The 23,924-nt window shown below is 37.9% G+C and overlaps 1 protein-coding gene across 2 annotated transcripts in view; it reads left to right on the top strand.

Annotated features, from left to right (window-relative positions):
• Positions 1-23,924, top strand: part of skd (mediator complex subunit skuld) — an 888,725-nt gene that overhangs the window by 354,266 nt on the left and 510,535 nt on the right. For both annotated transcript variants that reach the window (XM_067142112.2, XM_067142111.2), the window contains exon 4: positions 3,421-3,504. In XM_067142112.2, coding sequence (XP_066998213.1) covers positions 3,421-3,504 — 84 coding nt within the window. The remainder of the gene's footprint in view (positions 1-3,420; positions 3,505-23,924) is intronic.

Genomic DNA, 23,924 nt, shown 5'->3' with positions numbered 1-23,924 from the left:
TTCGCGATCTGACTTTTCTGAGAGATTACGGCAAAGTTCCTCACATTTTTCAATCTTTCTTTCCAGCAATCGATCATTATACGACGTGTCCAATATTTTAATTTAAATAGGCATCATTTTTACACCTATGAACGGTGGATATTGGCAGGACTTCAAGTTTTAATGGAATTTCATTCATTTCTAACTCAACTTTTTTTGAACCACGCAAGGCAACTTCAAGGACACTGTGAATTCATATCATCACAAGACGTTGTAATTAATTAGACATTACTATATTGTGTTTTTAATTTGTACTTGACAAAATGGGATTTTAATTCTATGTTTGTACTATCCAAATTTTTAAGTGTTACATTGTAATACTCATTGTTTTGAATTTTAGTCAGGTCTTATTGTATACTGAATTTTAATCTACTAGCTGAGGAAGAGAATGCATAATTTCTCCAAACATGTACTAGATGTTAAGGTGAAAGGTAAATAAATAAATAGTATTGACTAGGCGGACCATCTTCCAACATATTTAATGTTACTAAGTCAATACGGATCCAATCCCGACCATCATGGTCAAGATTATTAATAATGGGAGCTGTGTCGGCTGCCGAAGCCTGTCACACTCCTCTGGGGCAATAATTAATGAATGACAGATGAAATTAAATGATATTGGAGAGTGTTGCTGGAATGAATTATGTCAGGGAAAACCGGAGTACTCTGAGAAAAACCTTTCCCGCCTCCGCTTTGTCCAGCACAAATCTGGTATGGAGTGACCGAGATTTGAACCACAGAGCCCAGCGGTGAGAGGCCAGCGCGCTGCCACCTGAGCCACGGAGACTCACGGGAGACCTAGACATTAACCCAAAAAATGATAGAACTTTGTAAGATTGATATGGTTAACTATCTTACGAATGATGAGGAAGCTAAATTAACCCTTTTTGCCCCTTTCAAATGATACAGTGATTTGTTGCATTTGAAGGCATGGCGTTTGTTGTGGAAGAATTGAGTCCTTGGGTGAGAATATCTTCCTAGCGCCACAGACAAGTATGTAACAGATTGGGCAGTTATAGCAGTTATATTAGTTGGCTCATTAACAACACGAAGGTGAAATTAAACGAGATATGTAAATCACTGTAAACTACTGCAGGAGATCTGAAATGTTGACAGTTGTTTTTGATTACTTGAAAAGAAAATAATATATTGTGGTGAAACAGCTTGGATTTTTGCATGATTGGTGCAAAGTAATGGAGGAAAATCAATGGGTGCTGTATTCTGCTCCAAGCACCGACAGCTATTGTTATATCATTCTCTCAAATATATCCTTTAAGAAGTACTTACAACATAAACTTTATATAAATAATAATAATAATAATATTAATAATAATAATAATAATAATAATGAAGTTGGGATTTACATCCCACTAACTACTTATACAGTTTTCGGAGACACCAAGATGCCGGAATTTAGTCCCACAGGAGTTATTTTTCCGTGCCCTTAAATCTGTGACACGAGGTTGCCGTATTTAAGTACCTTCAAATACTACCAGACTGAGATAGTATCAAACCTGCCAAGTTGGAGTCTGAAGGCCAGCACCTCAACCATCTGAGCCACTCTGCCCGGCCATAAACTTTGTCAAATCCAGAATATTTTGAGGGTGTTTGAAGAGAGAGCTGTTCTAAGGGCAATTTTCATGAATCAAAACTGATGAAATCAGTGTAGAAATTATCAGGCATTTTGGAGGATTTTCACCACACAAGTAAAATCGTCTAGTTATTGAATACAATCATCAACACTTGCGAGCCAGTCATCCATATGGCATTCAAGGATAACCTTCCTAACCAGCCCTGAATATTACAAAGCATGAAATGGAACTAGTACCTCATTCACTGCTGCAACCTCAGTTTATGAAGCTACCTCTGATGGATTTTTGGCTCTGCCTGGAAGAACAACACTGAACATTATCAACGAAAGTTCTTGATGATACTCCCTTATGTAAATACTTACCAGTGTGAAAGTAGATTTTCTTTGTGTGCATGTATATATCAAAACTGAATATTACATCAATCTAGGTAGAGAAGCAGATGTGATACTGCAATTTTCTATCGTAAAGCCTTATTTAGAATTCTGCAAACATTACAGTAAAAACAAATTCACCGAGTGAGTTGGCAGTGCATTCAGGGATGCATAGCTGTAAGCTTGCATTTGGGAGACAGATTCGATTTGTCCATGGTTTCCCATTTTCATACCAGGTAAATGCTGGGGCAGTACGTTACTTAAGGTCACAGGTGTTACCTTCTCAGTCCTAGCCCTTTACCACCCTTGCTCACTGAAATCTTTCTATGTATTACTGCAACATTGAACTACTAGAAAAACGAAACTCAGCAAACGAGTTGGCCTTGCGGTTCGATGAGCGCTGCTGTGAGCTTGCACTCGGGAAACAGTGGGTTTGAGCCCACTGTCGGGAGCACTGAATAAATTTTTCCGCGGTTCCCCATTTTCACACCAGGCAAAAATGTTGGGGCTTTACCTTAAGGCCACGGCCACTTCCTTCCCTCTCCTAACCCTTTCATCCCATCATCGCCATAAGACCTATCTGTGTCGGTGTGACGTAAAACAGATTGTAAAAAAATATACCACCGGGCGAGTTGGCCGTGCGCGTAGAGGCGCGCGGCTGTGAGCTTGAATCCGGGAGATAGTAGGTTCAAATCCCACTATCGGCAGCCCTGGAGATGGTTTTCCGTGGTTTCCCATTTTCACACCAGGCAAATGTTGGGGCTGTACTTAATTAAGGCCACGGCCGCTTCCTTCAAATTCGTAGGTCTTTCCTATCCCATCGTCGCCATAAGACCTATCTGTGTTGGTGCGACGTAAAACCACTAGCAAAGAAAGATAAATAAATACATATATATATATATATATATATATATACACACCATTTCACTGATAAGTTTTCAACAGATACTTTGCTGGAAATCTTAAATCCAGAATAAATTATGAAACAAATTAAAAATGCAAGTTGATTTAATTTAATTTATGCTTGTTACATTGTATAGTGCCCTGCTACATTGTATAGTGCCCATGCTTGTAACTACGGCAACATGTGGACTTTCTATAAAATAATTGTTTCTTGTTGTAAAGAAGTATATAATAACTGTACTCAATAAATATTAAATTTTAATGATGTAACTAAGGCAGAATTAAATCAGTAATTGAATCATTTAACATTAGTTATAGGTGTGTATAACATTTTTGCTGGATTCCATGCGTCTCTGGATTTAAGAAAATTATGTGCACAAAAAAGATTGAAGAACACTGACGTATTGTGTGATAAAGTGCTTTTAAGTTCATAATATATTCTTGATGGTATCTTAATGATTGGAGTATATGTGAAATTTCATTTTTCATAATGGTGGCTATTGCGTATTTTTCAGGTGTTTGCTGTCACGAGACTTTGTGCGTCTCGGAAAATGGTTTGTTCAACCTTACGATGGCTCTGAAAAACTCATTGGAAATAGGTAAAATATTCCTTTGCAATATTTCTAATACTTTCAAAAATGACTTTTACAGGCTATCTGGATTGTAAATTAGTTTAGATTGCTGAGATTATTTTTTGAAAATTTGTGCATATTTCTGTTTTACCTGCATAGATTATAACCCTGCTTACTTTGGTGTAGGCTTTGTTCTTGTCTTCTACATTTACTGCATTTTCTCAGTTCCAGTGAAATGCTGCTTCTATACACACTTTAAAGTAAATGTTTGGATTTTTGTCTTAACATATCTGGAGCTGAGAAGCAAGAGGCCTTGTGTCCAATTTATTTATTTATTTATTTACTAAAACAGCAACTGGCTGCACATTCATACTAATTGTAATTTTAAATGTTGTAGTTGGTTCATGACCCTCTTACTGACTTTAAAATATAATATCTGCATTTAAAATGATAAATATGAAAATTAATGTTCATTAAATAAATTACACAATCGTCGGACCTTGTACTTGCACTTAGTTCTTACCTACTTACTTACACATACGTTATTTGAAGGGTGCCAGCTACAACTCAGTGCAGCGATAAGAGAATGAGATTCTTGAATATCTCTAGGGTGTGAGGTAATAAGCTTACGTGTGACAACACACCATATAAGTCCTGGGAAAAGGAGATTGGCGTTCGGTTTCCCCATTAAATTTGAGGTTAAGAAATTTCACTCTAGAAATAAAGCGATAAATTCATTTGATTGAACAAAATATATTGTTTAAATAATTTCAATAAAATAGTGAGAACTGCTGTGATTTAAAACAGATGAGAATATAAAATTGACATTGCAACTGAAAGAAACTAGGCATGAATTTGAATTCTTCTTAACCGGACATTAAACAATTATACACAAAATGTATCCCTCACTGGTTCACTTGACTGTACCCTCAACACTTTGAGTGGAATTACGACATATTCCTTTGATCTGGTGTTTACTGTAGACGTATCAAGCCTAATTTGGTGATGTATCCTTTTTGTTTCACTGGCGACTAGGTATCCATGTGATGACTTCTTGGAAAGTCTATCCTTCTATGACTTCGTGGTAAGCCTTCCCGTCCGTATCTTCAACTTAGTGACCGACCAACTGTGGCCTCACTCTCTCAATGACTAATGACTCACCGAGTCCTCTCCTTTCCGTAGACTCCCGTTGACTTAATGACCGACTGAGGCCTCTCCATCTCGCTCATTCTCCGACCAACTGTGGCCTCTGCTTCCAATTGAATAATGACTGATGCTACAATATGCAGCCACCTTTTATAGACGTTGGTTGACACACCTACGCAATCTCCAGAAATAACTATGATCTACTCCCACCTCGCGACAAATGTTACACCCTATGGCAAAATCGCCCGCAGCACCCAGTAGGTATCTCCAAGAACGTGAGCTCACCGCTAAATAAGCACGATGACGTAGCGATGACTTGGCAGTAACGCCAGTAGTATTGCACAATGCAACAATGTCATATCCACTTCTGGTGTACAGCAACTTTCACTGTACATGTTTTTAGTGTTAATCTACACACACGTATATATCCATACATTTAACTACAATCACACAACCGACAAGCATTGCAGAATTGAATTGAATAATAATTATAATACAATAATAGTAATCTCACAGATAAAATAATAATAATATGGACATCATAATAACGATAATAATAATAATAATAATAATAATAATAATAATAATAATAATAATAATAATAATAATAATAATAATAATAATAATAATAATAAGTGCGGCCAGTATCCAGTATTCAGGAGATAGTAAGTTCGAACCCCACTGTCGGCAGCCCTGAAGATGGTTTTCAATGGTTTCCCATTTTCACACCAGGCAAATGCTGGGGCTCTACCTTAATTAAGGCCACAGCTGCTTCCTTCCCACTCCTAGCCCTTTCCTGTCCCATCGTCGCCATAAGACGTATCTGTGTCGGTGCGACGTAAAGCCAATAGCAAAAAAAAAGAAAGATAATATCACAGACGAAATAATGATGATGATAATAATAATAATAATAATAATAATAAAAATACAGACATCATCTTGTAACGGGATTTGAACCGTTATGATGTGTTATATATTTATTCTGCACATCATATATTTATGTATAGACTATATTAATTCAACACATAGTCATGAAATTCCATTTTCCTTCGGAAAAGCGTGACAATAGGCATTTGCCTATTTTCTTCTGAATTATTAAATTTCTGAATGCTATAAAAGTAATTTATTAGCAAATAATTGTTTGTAATATCAGTTTATATCTGTTCTGTACCTTAATGAACAAGAAAAATATAATGTAGCACTCTCAAAACCTTATAATTATCACACTAAGAACATTTTGTTCTATTTTTGTACAGTTGCACATTGTTTTTGTCACTGAAGTTCTCTGTAAGGATATTATTGTAATTACTTTTTCCCAAATGAAATTTTCTACGGAGAATTTCAGTTTATATCTGTAGAAGTATCGCTCACCAGTGGGATATTCATTGTCTTCTTTCCTATGAGTGAGATCACTGTAGAATGCACTGTCCTGCCGTGGAATCCACAGAGTTATGCAGGTCCATGTATTTTGCTGAACTAATTGGTTTGGGCCGGTTTCGTCTGGTTAGAATTTCCTTTGGTAGCGGGAGTGCATTCCTACGATGTCTTTTGATATAGATTTCTTGTGAACAGGAATCAGTGGGATGTCTTTAGGCAATAATTCCAGGTCTGTCAGCTAAAATGTTAAGTTATACAACTTTTGAGATTAGAAACATTTCACCGGTAGCAGATTTCTCATGATTTGTGGAAGGGGATCCGGATTTTTCACTTAAAGACGTGAAATCCCTACATTGCATTTCGTGGACTACTAGCGGCTTTCACTCGTGTGTGTGTGTGTGTTTGTTTTGTTTTCCGGAAGAAATTTATGGTTGATCTCTACAATTTGTGGGAACTTTGTCAGAAGCCAGTTGTACATGAGAGTAGTTTAACTTTTTCTGACCGGTGCAGTTATCTGACCACACTGTTAACACTAAGTTTGATCCGACAAATGATACTGAATCCACTTCAGTAAACGAGATGCTTTTTCATTACCTCCTTTCCCTGCAGTTGTTTTATCCCACAACATACAGTAACCATCATTTGAGCAGCATCATGGATGGTCAAATTCAGTGTCCAGAGCTTGCGCAAATAAAATGATTCACAGTTTGATAGGCAGGTTGTAAGAAGACATTTCTGGAGATCCCTAGTGATTGTTCTCTTCCTTGCATCTACTTTCGATTCCTCTTTATCTTTCTTTTTAAAGCTGTACTTGCCATCAACTTCCCTATGGTGATTTTCCAATTCTTTTCCAATATTCTGCTTTTCCTCATTTCCAGCATCTTTCGATTGCTTTCGGAACCAGTCACGATCGTTGCAGGTGTCTTTGTTAGGGAACTGAAAAGAGAGATTGTAATTTTTATAAAATATTTCTATATGACCATTCTTTGGCTATATTTTCTTCAGGGACGTTAATTTCCTTGCATTCTGTGACACATGCTCTGTACATAATTGAAATATTAAGATACTTCCTTTCTGTCCTTCGTCTGGAATAATGGCTCTCATATTGTGGGTATTTTAAAATATGAAGATGTTACATTTTGCATCACTGTCTTTGGTATTTTACTGGTTAGCTTAGATTTTCCACTTTGATAACATGTAGACTACAGCGTTCATATTTTTATACATAGAAATCCTTACATACTTGGCAGTGACACACAGAGGATTCATAAACTTAATTATTAGGGAGCGGGTATTTATATAATTACATATTTTTCTTTCGAATGTTGTAACACAGTTTACAAAGTTTATTATTCCAATTGTGTATCCTCAAGTGTAAAAATCTAATCGCATTTCACATTTAAAAAAAACATTTTCACATATTAAAAAATACATATTTTAAGAAAATCCATATTAAAGCACATAAATCAACAATATTTGTTTCTCAATAAAATTTAAAATGCTACATTGTTATAAAATGGTGCACACATTCTCATTTTAAGATTACGGACTTGTTTCTAACAGCGTAGCTAATGTCATATTTCTGAATGTTGTGGCTGTGTATGGACTTCCCTCCAGAAGTTCGATGACTTGCTGGTCACTGGCTACGTAGTTATTTTTAGAGAGCGATTTGATTTTTTGCACAAGTTGTTTCCCTCTATGACTCAGTTAGAATTCTAATTTGCTTGTATTAGTCAGCCAGCTCAGGTTTTGTTTATAGAATGTCAGTGAAAGGTGATTGCGGAGGGATAAGGTGATGGGGAATATCATAAATTAAACTGAGCTGTGGGGAGAGGGAAGATATTCCCCCAACAGGAGGTAATGGGATTGTGTCGCTCCGAAGAGTAAGGTTAGTTGTCAGGTCCATGCATCATTCCTGTGGTCATGTGAATTTTTTCTGAATTTCTTTCTTTATTTCTTTGAAATGGTAATTCACCATACATGTGTTTGTCTTAACCTGCAAAGCAATGCCAAAAGTGAAATTGAGTAAAAGATTGCATCTTCAAATATACTTAGAGAAATTTAAAAACATTTTCACTTCTGATGTAAAAGTATTATTTTGCCAACCGTGTGGTAAAACAGTAAGTGCTGGTCAACATTCTAAAGTAACCCAGCATTCGTCTGGAAATAAGTACGTAGCTGCTGCTTCGTGTATGCGTTCGCGACAATTACTAATAGATGAACCCCCGTCCTCAAATTTAGGCCCATCGAAATCCTTCTAGTATTATTTAGTTTTATGTAGAACATTCATTCGCACCAATATTCCTCCTGACAAAATAAATAATCAGGACAGAAATTTCCTAACCAAATACATGAAGATTCAGCCTCCAGACCAGAGGTGCTCACGCTGGGGATTTCGTCCCTTGGGTGCCCAGCACTGTAAGCGGGTGGGTGGGTGGGCGGGCGGGCAGGCAGGCGATGAGCGTATGCTATTCGGCCACAGTGACGTAGTTACGTCACAAGCTATGAAGATTCAGCAAAGTTCTCCCACTCACTCTCAATCACTGCAGCAATACTAGAGTTTGAAATGGAGGCAGAAAATAATGAAAGAAAGAGGGCAGAAATCCACGTCATTTTCAATTTACGTTGTAAGAAATAAGTTATTTATGTTCATTCCAGTTCATGTATTTTGATCGGATACAATAAAGAAGTCTACAGCCTCAAATATTTTGGTAATGTACGTAATGAAGTACAATTTTCACAGTATAATTTTAAGAGGTGCTTAGAAGAATTTCTAATATGATATAATACAGAGTTAAGGTTAGCTGTGGCTTGTGGTTGCTCGAGTTTAAATTATCTGAGAAACTCACCAACAATCCAGTCATGCTTACCGGGAATAGCATCAGTTAGATTATTTATTTGTAGGTATACTGTACATCTATTTGATAAATTTACATTGTTGTTGTACTTTAATCTTGGATAGTAAATAGCTACTGGTACGTCCCCCCACGTGAGGAAACTCCCTCATCATTTAGAGGCTAGCTATTATCATCGGACGCCTGCCAAGTTTTAAATACTATTTCAAATTCAGTGAATATGGAAATTCAAACAACACTACAACACTGTGCAAAATCAACCAGTCAACTTGTTGAATTATGTAAATACTGTACATAACTTTTTGCTTAATGAATAACAGGGCCGATGACCTTCAATGTTAAGCCCCTTTAAACATCATCACAAGCAAATAGTGAATAACAGAATGTTACTTTTTAAGAAATGGAAATACTGTCATTCCCATCCAAGAAATTGTAAATCGTAGCTTGTACGCTTAGACCCTGTACCTTTGTAAATTGTAGCACAAAAATTATAACGTGTTAGTTTTCTTTGAATGTGTACATATAAGAAAATAAAACTGACTGTATCGAGCACAGTATGAATCAAACAGGAATATCTTGGAAAGGTTCGTTTTCCTGCGATGATAGCGGTTCCTTTTCCTTAAATACTGCACCCCATTCAGCATATCGCTGAATAGTGGAAGAGAGCTACGTAATGACGTAATGACAATTGAAAGTCACCGATCCCTTTCCTGCAAATTATGTTCGCTCTCTCGCTTCACTGTGACGTATGCTTGCTATGTAAGCTGCCCGCATTTGCGCCACATCAGCCCGGCTACACTAGGCTAGCCTCAACGGGCGCCCAGGTGAGCATCTCTGCTCCAGACAAATCCACATTCAGGAAAAACTATATCCCAAAATGTTACAAAGAAACTTTACAAGGAATTCGGGGAGTATGTACTAGCGAAAACCTGTGGGTGACCATTGATGAAACCATTGAATCAAATGGCAGAAAAGTAGGAAATGTTGTAGTTGGTGTGTTGAAGGAGGACAAAACTGTTTGTGAACATGCTTATTAGCTGGCATGTAAGGAAATAACTGCTGTGAACCATGTCACTGTAGCTAAATTGTTCAGTGAAGCCATGCATTAACTTTGGCCAGAAGATGAAAATACGACTATGTATTTTATACATTTCTCCTTTTACATTTCCGTTAGTTGCAGGTAACCAACATGCCTCCGTTGAGTTATTTTGATGTTCTGAAATTAAAAGAAACTTGATGATGATGATGATAGGCTTAATGTCGTGGGTACAAAAGTATCAAACTGACTGACTGTAGAAAGCCCACTGCTTTCTCTGCCTTGGGGTTTGTAATATGGGTTGAAGTTAGAGAAGTCAGATGCATATTGTCATTCTTGCAAGTCGCCCATATGTTATACATCCACATGTTTCTAATTTTTCTGATTTTTTTAAATGTTAGCGATGTGTGGGTATTAGTTTAATGTTGATAAATAGCACTAAAACAGGTACAGTAACAATGAATAAGATATTACCACCAATACAGCATACATTAACAGGATCTAATTTGTATCAGTTGAAGTGACTATTACTTCCATTCTGAACATCAAAGTTGGTGATAAGGGCCTGAATTCACAAAGCATAATCAGTAACAAAATGAAGGCTCAGAACTCTTCAGTAAAAAACATGAAATATTTACCCCTCACTTCACATGCTTGCATGAGAGCAAGTTGCAGCATCATCTTTCCTCTGCGAAAACTATTCATTTTACAATAGTCTGTAGCAAAGGTCTCAAACCCTGCCCTCCGTAAGTGCAATGCCCGTGCTAGAAATACCTGTGCATGCGGCCAAAAGTCTTCCCCCCCCCCCCCCCCCGTTGCTAACTCAGGCTGTGCATGCCTAGCTACATAGGCTGTGGCATAAGGACTGACACAAGTAATTTGTTAGTGTGTGTATTTGTGTACTCGTGTATAAGAAACTTTCATCAAAGCCTATTTTCCTTTGTTTAAGTGTATAAAAACATGAAGTTTTGCCACAGAAGTGGCATAGTATTTGGTGTTACTCTGCTTCATAATTGTTCGTGGAACAGTTAAGCATGGTAAGCGCAAAAAAAGCCTTTTATTTTGCACTTCGTACTGTATGGCAACCTTTAAAGTAGTTATTTAGTTTCCTAGTGCAAAGCGATTACAAAGCATGGTATTTCACTTGTTTTATGCAAACACCGTGCTGAAAGCATTTAATTATATATGTCCTTATATGAAAGAATATACACATGAATTGCAGGAGTACCGTAGTTACGAACAAGAAATGTACACTCCTCCAGGCATGCACTATCTGATAACATCCTGGGCTAGCGCTTGTAACAGCTGTTTCTCATGTGTACAGAGCTGTCAGTCAGCTCATGACCTTGACATGCCTGGTCTATAATTTTGCATACATTCAAACAAAGATAGCTGAGCCACAGGTGCAACCATATCGGATGGGTATCTGTTGAGAGACCAGACTAAGGAATGATTTATTGAAAGGGGGGTAGCAACCGTTCGGAAGTTGCGAGGGGGGCAGTCTAGATGATTGACCGATATGGCTTAATAATAATAATAATAATAATAATAATAATAATAATAATAATAATAATAATAATAATAATACTCATACTCAACATGGCTTAGCTGTGTTCATACTGCTACATGGCTGAAAGCAATGGGAAACTACAGCTGTAACTAACTCCCGAGGACATGCAGCTCTCTCTGTATGAATGATGTACTAATGATTGCTTCCTCCCGGGTAAAATACTCTGGAGGTAAACTAGTCCCCCATTTGGATCTCCAGGTGGGGACTACACGAGAGGGGGCAATCATCAGGAAGATGGACTTTCTGCAAGTTGGAGGAATGTTAGAAGTTTGAATTGTTGTGGTAGGTTAGAGAATGTGGAAAGGGAGATGGATTGACTAAAGTTGGGTGTTGGTATAAGTGAAGTACGTTGTCAGGAAGAACAGCATTTTTCGTCAGGCAACTACCGAATTATCAACACAAAATCAAACCGGAGAAATGCAGGAGTTGGTTTAATAATGAATAAGAAAATAGGGCAGCGGGTAAGCTACTATGACCAGCATAGTGAAAGAATTATTGTCGTCAAGATAGACCCCAAAACCAATACCCACCACAATAGTGCAGGTCTATATGCCTACTAGCTCAGCGGATGATAAAGAAATCGAAAGAATACATGAAGAGATAGAAGATTCAATACAATATGTAAAAAGGTGACGAGAATCTAAATGTGATGGGAAACTGGAATGTAGTGGTAGGCCAAGGAAGAGAAGGTAATACAGTAGGAGAATTCAGATTGGGACAAAGGAACAAAAGAGGAAGTTGGCTGGTTGAATTCTGCACTGATCTCAATCGAGTCCTTGCCAATACTTGGTTCAAACACCACAAACGACGGCTGTGTACTTGGACGAGACCTGGAGACACTGGAAGGTATCAAATAGACTTCAGGCAGAGATTCAGAAACCAGGTGTTGGATTGCAAAACTTTCCCAGCAGCAGACGTGGACTCTGACCACAACTTGTTGGTCATGAAGCAATTGAAGAAAGGAAGGAATGCAAGGAGATGGGATCTAGACAAGTTGAAAGAAATGAGAGTGAGAGAATGTTTCAAAGAACATGTTGCACAAGGACTAAATGAAAAGTCTGAAGGAAACACAATAGAGGAAGAGTGGATAGTTATGAAAAATGAAGTCAGTAGGGCTGCTGCAGAAATGTTAGGAAGGAAGAAAAGATCAACTAAGAATCAATGGATAACTCATGTGATACTAGACCTGATTGATGAACGACAGAAATACAAGAATGCTAGAAATGAAGAGGGCAGAAAAGAATACAGGAGATTAAAGAATGAAGTGGATAGAAAGTGAAAGGTAGCTAAGGAAGAATGGCTGAAAGAGAAGCGCAAGGATGTCGGAAGTTGTATGGTCCTTGGAAAGGTAGATGCTGCATACAGGAAAATCAAGGAAATCTTTGGAGAAAGGAAAATCTAGGTGTATGAGTATGAATGTTAAAAGCTCAGATGGAAAGCCACTTCTAGGGAAAGAAGACAAAGCAGAAAGATGGCAGGAACATATCCAACAGTTGTATCAAGGTAAAGATGTAGACTATTTAGTGCTGGAACAAGAAGAGTGTGTTGATGCTGATGAAGTGGGAGACCCAATTTTGAGGTCAGAGTTTGACGGAGCTGTGAGAAACCTAAATAGGGACAAGGCAGCTGGAATTGATGACATTCCCTCTAAATTACTGACAAGCCCTCGTATATAGCGTTCGTAGATCTATAAAAGACATTCAATAATGTTGATTGGACCAAGCGATTTAAGATTCTGAAGGTGGTTGGGATCAGATAACGAGAACGAAGAATTACCTACAATCTGTATAAAAATCAGTCTGCCGTGATAAGAATCGAGGGCTTTGAAAAAGCAGCAGCTGCCGGGCTGAGTGGCTCAGACGGTTAAGGCGCTGGCCTTCTAACCCCAACTTGGCAGGTTCGATCCTGGCTCAGTCCGGTGGTATTTGAAGGTGCTCAAATACGACAGCCCCGTGTCGGTAGATTTACTGGCACGTAAAAGAACTCCCGCGGGACTAAATTCCGGCACCTCGGCGTCTCCGAAGACCTTAAAAAAGTAGTTAGTGGGACGTAAAACAAATAACATTATTATTATTATAAAGCAGCAGCAATCCAGAAAGGAGTGAGGCGAGGCTGCAGTCTTTTCCCCCTCCTTTTCAGTGTTTACATATAACAGGCAGTAAAGGAAATCAAAGGGGAATTTGGAAAGGGAATCACAATCCAAGGAGAGGAAATCAAGACCTTGAGATTTGCCTATGATATTGTTATTTTATCTGAGACTGCAGAAGATCTCGAGAAGCTGCTGAATGGTATGGGCAAAGTCTTTGGTAAGGAGTACAAGATGAAGATAAAGAAGTCCAAAACAAAAGTAATGGAGTGCAGTCGAACGAAGGCAGGTGATGCAGGAAATATTAGATTAGGAAATGAAGTCTTAAAAGAAGTAGATGAATATTGTTACTTGGGTAGTAAAATAACTAACGATGGCGGAAGTAAGGAGGACATAAAATGCAGACTAGCACAAGCAAGGAAGAGCTTTCTTAAGAAAAGAAATTTGCTCACTTCAAACATTGATATAGGAATTGGATGTTTCTGAAGACTTTCATCTGGAGCGTGGCATTGTATGGAAGTGAAACATGGACGGTAACTAGCTCGGAAAGAAAGAGAATAGAAGCTTTTGAAACATGGTGTTGCAGAAGAATGCTGAAGGTGAGATTGATAGATCGAATTACTAATGAAGAGATACTGAATCGAATTGGTGAGAGGAGATCGATTTGGCTAAATTTGACGAGAAGAAGAGATAGAATGATAGGACACATCTTAAGACATCCAGGACTTGTTCAGAAGGTTTTTGAAGGTAGTGTAAGCGGTAAAAATGGTAGGGGTAGACCAAGGTATGAATATGACAAGCAGATTAGAGCAGATGTAGGATGCAATAGTTACGTCAAAATGAAAAGGTTGGCACAGGATAGGGTGGCTTGGAGAGCTGCATCAAACCAGTATATGGATTGATGACTCAAACAACAACAATGTGGCTTGCAATACTTGCACTGTTTTTTTCCTGCTGATTCGCATGCGATAGTGCATGTCTTCTATTATTTATTCCAATTCCCTTACAAAACCAACCGCTCCCACCCATTGGTACAGCCTCAAACAGAACCCTATCAAGCATAACTACCACACCAAGTGAAGTTCATGACCTTCTTCAAACTCTTCGTATCAACAAAGCTACCGGTGCCGACACTATAGGTCCTCTTTTCCTAAAAAATACTGCCAGTACTCTTTGCGTCCCTCTATCTAAATTATTTAACAGATGTTTTGCCGCGGACTATTTTCCTAATACCTGGAAACAGGCAAATATTGTTCCACTTCTCAAATCAGGCAACAAATTTAATGTTTCATCTTACCGACCAATTTCTATTCTCCCCACACTATCCTTTATCTTTGAAAAAATTATACACCAGCGTCTCCTCGCATTCACGTTGCCGTATATCTCAACCAAGCAGCATGGTTTTCTACCAGGTGGCTCTTGTCTAACAAACCTAGCCACTCTGCATAGCTTTGCATCACACGCCATTGCAGCTAAATCGCAGCTGGATATCTGCTACGTAGACATTTCGAAAGCTTTCGATTCTGTAGACCATACTCTGTTGCTCCATAAACTCTCCGAACGATTTAATATACATGGCAGTCTTCTGACCCTTCTTTCTGGCTTCCTACATAACCGTTGGCAGAGAGTGGTAATATCAGGCACTTCATCCTCATGGTTACCAGTCACGTCCGGTGTCCCACAAGGCAGTACTCTTGGCCCCTTGCTGTTTTCTTTGTTTATGGACGATCTGCCGTCCGAACTCAACGAAACAGCCAATACCCTACTCTTTGCTGACGACTGCAAGATATTTAGGGAGATCAGGAATCCAGGAGATGCAGCTCTGCTACAGTCCTCACTTAATGCCCTCTCGAACTGGTGCCGTACTTGGAAACTTATCCCCAATCCACAAAAATGCAGCCACATGACCATAACACTACGTAAATCTCCTCTACCGACATCATATTACCTACTCGACAAGCCCATCACCGTAGTTACGCAACAGCGTGACCTAGGTGTAATATTTGATACAAAATTACAATTTAAGACCCACATAGAAACATATACAACCAAGGCCATGAAATTACTAGGCATTCTCTATCGCTTCACAGAAATTTCTGACCCCATTGCTCTTCGTCACTTCTTCCTCACGATCATTCAACCTCTCTTAAACTACTGCTCTCCTATTTGGACAACAGCCTCCCCCTCCAATACTAAGCAGTTAGACAGAGCAGTGTCCTTCTTTGCTGCAATTGTAAGGAACAGAAACCCCAAGCTCAGAAATCTGTCTACGCAGCAGGTATTAATGGCAATTAATATGTCACCGCTGCACATCAGGCGACAGGTAGCTGACCTGAGTTTCCTCCACGGGATCTTAAATGGGCATTACCGCTCGGAACATCTTGTCTCACTCTTCTCTCTCCGCGTTCCTTCCCGCTCCACCCGAACCAAAGACCTTCTCCACATTCCCCACACTCAGCACTCAATACTTCAACGATCTTTCCTAATCCGCCTCCCGACACTCTTTAACAATATTAACAGGAGACAAGAACTCGATATAGCATCGAATAAAAGTGTATTCGAGAGGTGTGTAAATAGCCTCTTAAAGATAAGTTGATGTGAAGGGATTATACCGCCATCTTGACCCACGACGACTTGGCTATGAATATGGACATTCTTATGGTTTTCGATTTGGACAGTTGTTATTAGTAGGCTGTGTACCTGATCTTGTTATATTTTGTTATGTTTGTTATATTTTATTATGAAAGTTTACGTTGGTTAAATAGTCTGTTGGCAGTGCAAGTGAAATTTGCTCAGTGTAGCTGTATCTTGTGCTTTGTGAATAAATAAATAAATAAATAAATAAACAATAATTGCATTTGCAATAATAAGCAGACGTTGGTATCATATTCCAATAATACAAGGAATAGGCCAAATATCTATTAACTGTTTCTTTCCATGGAGAAATTATGTAGAAGAGAAAATGCAAATGTCCCACATGCAGCCTTGCAGCACCAAAGAGTTTCCTGCCAAAGGCGGATGTCCCTCATGCATTTTTTCCTCCTAAAAGCACTCTGGACTACTGCCTGTATATCACACTCTAAATCCACTGGGAATGGCAACAGGCAATTAGCTTTATTCCATAGATGTGTTCGATTATACGGAACTCAAAACTGGCCTAAACTCAGAATCAACAAAAATGTACATACGCCCTTTTGCCTCTTAGGTACGGATATTTTCTGGGTATTTTTCTGTAGAAATCTTGTTTCCTTTCCCCTCCATTTGTGTACCATCACTTACTTCCCTTAGCCTTCTGTAAATGTCTTTGATGTTGCAAATTATATACATATTGGATAAATTATCTTGATTAGTTGATAAGTTAGTCATTTTCACAATCATTAATCCTCCCCAAGTATTCTGCGAATTGTATTGATAAGTAAAACAAGGAAAAGAACTCCGCATTTGGTCTTTCTAAACTGTGATAATGTTTATCTATTCTGGATATAGGTTGTTTGATCCTGGCTTGGGTTGGTGGTATTTGATGGTGTTTAAATGAGACAGCTGTGTTTTTGGTTTCCAGCACATTAGCAGGGTGACCTTCAGTTTTCACCAGGACAGACCCGTTATTTTTTACTGTCCTGTCGGTTTTCTGTTTTGTCCCATTTCCCAAATGTTTTTACAAATAAAATCGCACACACCCGACAGTATAAAGCTCAGTGATTTTGTATGCAAAGAAATGAGTTCTCTGTATGCTCTGCCTTCTCTTTATTTCTAGAGATCTTGATTCATATTTTAGTTATGATTTACAAAGATACAGCATATTATTAGTTTCATTTATTAGTTTCTAACTCTCGAGGAAAAATATTTATTTTGGATGTATAGTGCTGAAGGTGATTTCCTCTTAAGTGATTAATTGAACATTCTTGAGTAAAATTAAAATTGTATGGAGACTGCAAAAGAGTGACTAAAATGCATCCTTCAGTAGCTTGTAGTTGTAATTGAAACAAATAAAAAATCTTTAGTTGGTGGCACTACATTAAAAATGGTTTTGTAAACAGATGTTCTGTTCTAAACCTTCAAGAATGTGGTCACCCTGCACATCAAAAACTCCTGCAGGACAAAATCTAAACACCCTAGTGTCTCATAAATTTAAAATAATGGAAATTATGTTAAACAAGTAACCTTATATTAATTGTTAATTTGCTTCAAAATTGTTCTACTATTTGTTGTTGCAGTTGTTGTTCAAGCTGTTATTAATGTTTTTGTTGTGATTTTGATAATTTATTTTGTCTCTGTACTGGATGATATTAGAATCTGAATGGGAGCATTTAGTTAAAGGGAGTTGTGAAAACATTAAAATATTTATCAAAGTTTTTAAATTGAACTAGTTTGTTGTCAAGGAATTACAGTTTTTCAGGTGGGGGTACAGGTTTTATAGACAGCTATTAGAACAATTTGTTAAGAAGACTGTATTCAGGTGGTTAGGTCATAACTTCCCATTGGTGATGCTTAGAGTGGCAATATTTCAATAAATAGTTGAAAATTTATTTCCCAGTAGAAGTACACAGTACAGTACGCCAAACTTTTAGTGATACCTGGTTTTACGGGTTGAGGAGTAAGGGGAGCTCTCTCGGTTCCGGTAGTACTGCCAACCGAATGCAAATGAAATCTGAACTGAATCGATAGTATGATCAGTCGATATGAATTTTCTAAACCTTTATTACCTTAAGCCAACAACTGTGTCACTCCACATTATAAAACATTTCTCTATGTGAATCTTGTTCCTAGCATGAATTCTATATTTTGACTTTGTGGTGTAAACAACAGTACTAGTACGTAAAGTTTATGCAAGTTGTCTCACGGCGATTCATACTGTGTGTTCCAAAGTTTGCCAATACGAATCTCGAGGATAACCAAGGTCTACCGATTCAGCAGTAGGGTCCCAGGTATCACTAAAAGTTTTGCTTACTGTAGTTAGTATACAAAAGGGTGAACCTTTTAAATATTATCTCCTTTTCAGCATGCAATGTTAAAAGCATTGATCACTATGGCTTTGCACTTAGTCTGAGAACAAGTAAATTTCTTATCCACAGAGCTCTTCAAGCTGACTAGAAAAAGCTTTAGTGCAAGATGGAGCAAAACGCATAGAGGAAAGGTTTCTGAAGAGCGAATATAGCATTAAAATGTGCACTATGGTACTGAACACTTTCATTTGGCCAGAAGGGAAGGGACTGGAGAAATATGGAGAAAATGAGATTGAAACTTTGGTGCAGTATGTTAAGAACTTGCGAGTTCTACCATTGGACTTTGAAAAAGTAAATCAAAGCAACTGTTAGGCCCCTTAAGACAACAAGCAATCAAAGCAAAGCAATCTACACAAATGATATGAATTCAAAATGCTTGGCAAGGGAATGAAGTTATGGAATTTTTTTTGCAAAGTTATGTAAAGAAAATAGAGAGATCTTAATTTAGGCTAATTGCATAGTATTGTTATCACCTTGAAGTGTTCATTGTGAGATAAATTTTAATTTAATTAATCTAATAAATAACAATTTTAGGTCCTCAGATGAGTTGGACAGCCATAATAATTTAATATTTAATAACATGAGCAGCTCATCATTAGAAAAGTTTGTACCTTTTTTATACAGTAACTACAATTTAGGGCTAAACTACGCATCACACTATGTTTGTATTATTGTGGTGCCTGAATTTCAGAACTGGCACTCATGTCAGAAGAAAATTTTTCAAGCCCGGCTTATCCAAAAATATTTTTATGAGAGAGATGATTTGATTTCAAGATTTGAAGCCTTGATTCTGTTAAATAGTGTGAAACATGAATGTTCACTTATTGGGCAGCCAATTCCTATTCTTGTCTATCTATACACTTTTTTCTAAAGGATGTAAGCAATACCTGACGAGCATTTCACCAATGTTGCAGCTTTAGGCATTTTTATTCCGATACAGACCGGGCGATTTGGCCGTGCGGTTAGGAGCACACAGCTGTAAGCTTGCATCCGGGAGATAGTGGGTTCGAATCCCACTGTCGGCAGCCCTTTTCCATGGTTTCCCATTTTCACACCAAATACTGGGGCTGTACCTTAATTAAGGCCACGGCTGCTTCCTTCCCATTCCCAGGCCTTTCCTATCCCTTCGCCGCCATAAGACCTATCTTTGTCAGTGCGACGTAAAGCAAACTAGAGAGAGAAAAAAAATATCCAATACAGTCCTCAAAGTCTGCCCCACTTCTGTGACTGATGGTACGCTCCACTTTTCAGTTAACTGGGTCAAATTCTTCTACATTTGGTTGTTTTAAATTGTCTGAAATATTATATATTTTCTTAGGCATAATGATGAGGGGCGAGACACAGGATCATAAATAAAATACTTAACACAGAACACATGCACTTTTAACTTCTTCTACAATGTGATAGGATCCCAGAAAGAGCAGCGCGAGTATAGGAGCGATCAGAAACAGGACGACCAACTTCATTTCCTTTAAATTTTTATTATTCTCTTTGGCATAGCTCCTGGCTGTGAACTGTGACCATTGCTTAGCAGGTAATCATAGTTCATCTTGAGGAGTGTCGGAAGGTAGCTAAATCCTATCTGCTGAGTGAAAATGAATAAAAATCGCAGGAAATTTCAAACGTCAACATTGGTTACGTTGTGTTTCAAATTAAAACTGTGCCATTTGTTACCCTGAGTGCACTCTTTTGGGACAGAGGGGCAGATGGTGGCAGATGCAGTACCATGCACTTTTTTTGTGAGCGACTATACATTAAAAGCGGATTGAGGTTGTCATTATATTAGCTTCCCTAAGACCTATCTGTTTGGTCCAATCAAAGCTGCTTTGCAAGCATGACACTTTTATTTGCTATATTCAGATTTCTGCATGTGGTTTGACATTATTGGAATGTGCAGAAATATTTCATGTCATTCCTCATCATCATCATCATCATCATCATCATCATCATCAGTTTTCCACTTCAGTTGCCCGGGTGTAGTTTACGAGCTCTCTCCACTTCTGTCTGTCCATGTACCACTCTTCTCTCAAGACGACATCCCAGCTGACTCCTCTTGTTCCTATGTCCTCTTTTACTTGGTCCATCCATCTCTTCCTAGATCTTCCTACCGGTCATTTTCCGGCCACGACTGTGTGTAGCCATTGTTTTGCTGTCCTTCTATCGTCCATTCGTTTGACATGGCCAAACCATTTCAAATGGGCCCTTGTTACTTTTTCATTCAGGGGTGGGTAGACACCAGCTTCCTCCGTTATTCTTTCATTCCTTACCCTGTCCCTTTTTGTCTTCTGTACCATAGTTCGTAGGAACTTCATTTCTGCAGCTTGTAGTTTGCTATCCACTTGTTGGGTTGTTGTGCAGGTTTCTAGGCCATATGTTACTACGGGGGTGAAGTATGATAGGAATAGAATCTGCCTTGATCTTAAGGGAACTTGTTCGTTCCAGGGGAGGTTCCGAACTTGATAGTAAAACTGAGCTGATTTTTGAATGCGGTTGTTAATCTCATGCTGTATTCTGTTATCACTTGAAATGATGCACCCAAGATATTTATATTGGTCTACTGTTTCCTGCTGTGTACCTTCCAGCATTATTTTTCCTTTCTTCTGCCTGTTGGCAGACATAGTAACAGCTTTCGATTTATTTATTGTTAATCTGTGTGCTTTCAAATGTTCATTCCAGGTGTTCAGCCTCTCTTGGACTTCCTTCTCTGCATTTCCCCAAATTACTACATCATCTGCAAATGCAAATGCATTGATGTCCATATTGTTCTTCTGCTTAATTTCTTTCATGACTTCATCCATGACAGTGATAAAAAGTAAGGGTGAAAGGGACTGCCTTGTTGCACACCTTTAGTGGTTTGGAACCAATCAGAATTACCGTTTCCTATCTGTATGCAACTGCAGCAGTTTTCGTAAAGCATTTTAACTTTCTGGATAAGCCCTTTGGGTACATTTTTCTTTCTTAAGCATTCCCATATAGTCTTCCTTGGAACACTATCAAATGCTTTTTCGAGATACAAAAACACTAGTGTTGTCTTTGCCCTTCTCCCAATGCTTTTCTAACAGTATTCTAAGTGCAAATTTGATATCGGTAGTTGATCGGTGTTCTCTGAATCCACATTGTTCTTCCTGTAGTTGTGGTTCTATTATTTTCCTTAGCCTCTTTTCAAGTATTTTCTCAAATATTTTCAAACCATGAGACAATAAAGTGATCCCTCTATAATTGCTACATTTCTTTCGGCTTCCTTTTTTGAAACAGATATTATTATTATTCCCTTTTTCCAATCATCTGGGACTTTCCTATCCTTCCATATTGCATTAATTACTCTATGAAGCCACTGTATTCCTATTACACCAGTTGCTTTGATCATATCTGCACCGACTTCATCAAATCCTGTTGATCTTTCTTTGGGCATACTATTAAGGGCTGTCTCTACTTCCTTCCATGTTGGCGGGCTCTCTTGGTCAGGCATTGCAGCTTAAATTGACCTGCGTGGTTACATCATTGGAGTCTTTCGCAGTACTGTTGTATAAATTATCAAAATAGGATTTCATTATCTTCCTTATTTCTGTCTCTTCCCTAACTATGTTACCATCTGGTTCCTCTATTGCTGTTATGTATTCATTGTCTCTCCTTATATTTTGTATTGTTCGGTAAAGTAGTTTAGAATTAGCTTTGCAGTCTTGCTCTAGTTTATCTGTGAAATCAGTCCAAGCTTTCTGTTTTTCTTTGGCCACAATTTTCTTTATTCGTAGCTTCTGATCTCTGTATTTCTGCAGCAGTTCGTTTACTCTAGATTCATTCTCATTACTTCCTTTTTGCATTTCTTTGTCTCTGGCTTTCCTGGTTTCATTTTTCGCTTTCACAGCATCTTCACCCGATCGTTCCACCAAGGAGTTTTTTTGCCTTCAATTTGCTATTAGTTTTACTACAAACTTCTACTGCATCTCCGACAATGCTTTCTTTGAATCTAGTCCACTCGATGTTGCCTTCTTGTAATGCATCTGATGGTAATTTATTGGTCATTTTTTGTGTGTATGCAACTTGTTTCTCTGCCTTCTTTAGCTCCCATGTCTTGGTTTTTGTCATTCCTATGGATGTTAAAATAGAACTTTGTATTAAGGGGACACAGAATGCTCTATGGTTGCAGTGTTAAATTATTTGGCTAGACTCGGTAGCTCAGGCAGTAGAGTGCTGACCTGAGCTTAAATTGGTGGGTTCAGTCCTGGCTCAGTGCGATGGTATTTGAAGATGCTCATACACTAGCCTCGTCGGTAAATTTACTGGCATGCTAAAGAACTCCTGCAGGGCAAACATCTGGCACCTCTGGGTCTGAAAATGATAGGAGTGATTAATGGGATGTAAAATGATTCTTCTTCTTAAATCATAGAACAAATAAGGAAAATTTTCTCAAAGCCTATTCAATTTTAGATATTTAAAATGTTTACAGGCTTTAAATGGCTGTCTTAAAACTGAAATAATTTGAGAGAAAAAGCTGTTTTGTTTTTGTTTGTGATTTTTATTGAATATCTTATTTTAAAAAATATATTCTCGGGTTTTTGTCTGATAATACGTCTAATGTGCGACTTATCACCAAAATATCATTTCATCCCATGCATGACTGTAATATGAAGAAAATGAGGAAGTTTCAAGTTCTTGCATTTAAAATATGCTGAGAACGTGTTTGTAAAGAATTAAAAGAATAACTTACGGAAAATTGCTCTTAAAGTCACTTCTCAAGATGTGGAGCATAAATCCTATTTACATAAATAATTAAAATACACTTCCAGTAGCTATATTAATGTAATACATACACAATTTAAAATGAAAATCACAGATTCAAAATTTAAAAAATGAAATACAGATTTTATTTAAAATTTTGTTGTTCCACGTGCCCTTAAACTGATTATTTGAGAAGTAAGGCCTTATCGTTCTTGTAAAGTATATTCTGTGTACTTCATAGAACCTTTGAAGGGAAGCACCCTCCTTAATTGGTATGGAATTTGCTTCCAGAGAGGGTTAGTTTGCTTAAATAGCTTTGTGAAATGCATTCGCAACGAACTAGTTAAAATATTAAACTGAACTGACAAACCCAGGGTTGGAGCATGAAATGAGGTCTACGAGAACTAAGTCCAAAGTACTTCACCAGATGTCACAAGCAAACAATTATTTTACGGTACACTAAAGGTCAGAGGTGACTGAAAGGTTGAGGTTATGAACACACTTCTTTTGTAGTTCTTTTATTTCTTTTTTGGCATTATTTTGTTTTCTTTCACATGTATTCTCAGAACAGAGATCAAGGAAATAGAAGAGATTCAAAAGAGAAACCAGAGTCACAGATATTTTTTTACTTTGAAAAGGACATTACTCAGAGTTT

The sequence above is a fragment of the Anabrus simplex genome, chromosome 2, assembly GCF_040414725.1.
Source record: "Anabrus simplex isolate iqAnaSimp1 chromosome 2, ASM4041472v1, whole genome shotgun sequence".
Classification (NCBI taxonomy): domain Eukaryota; kingdom Metazoa; phylum Arthropoda; class Insecta; order Orthoptera; family Tettigoniidae; genus Anabrus; species Anabrus simplex.
Note: the sequence above shows the minus strand (reverse complement) of the source record. Positions and strands in the feature narration are given on the sequence as shown.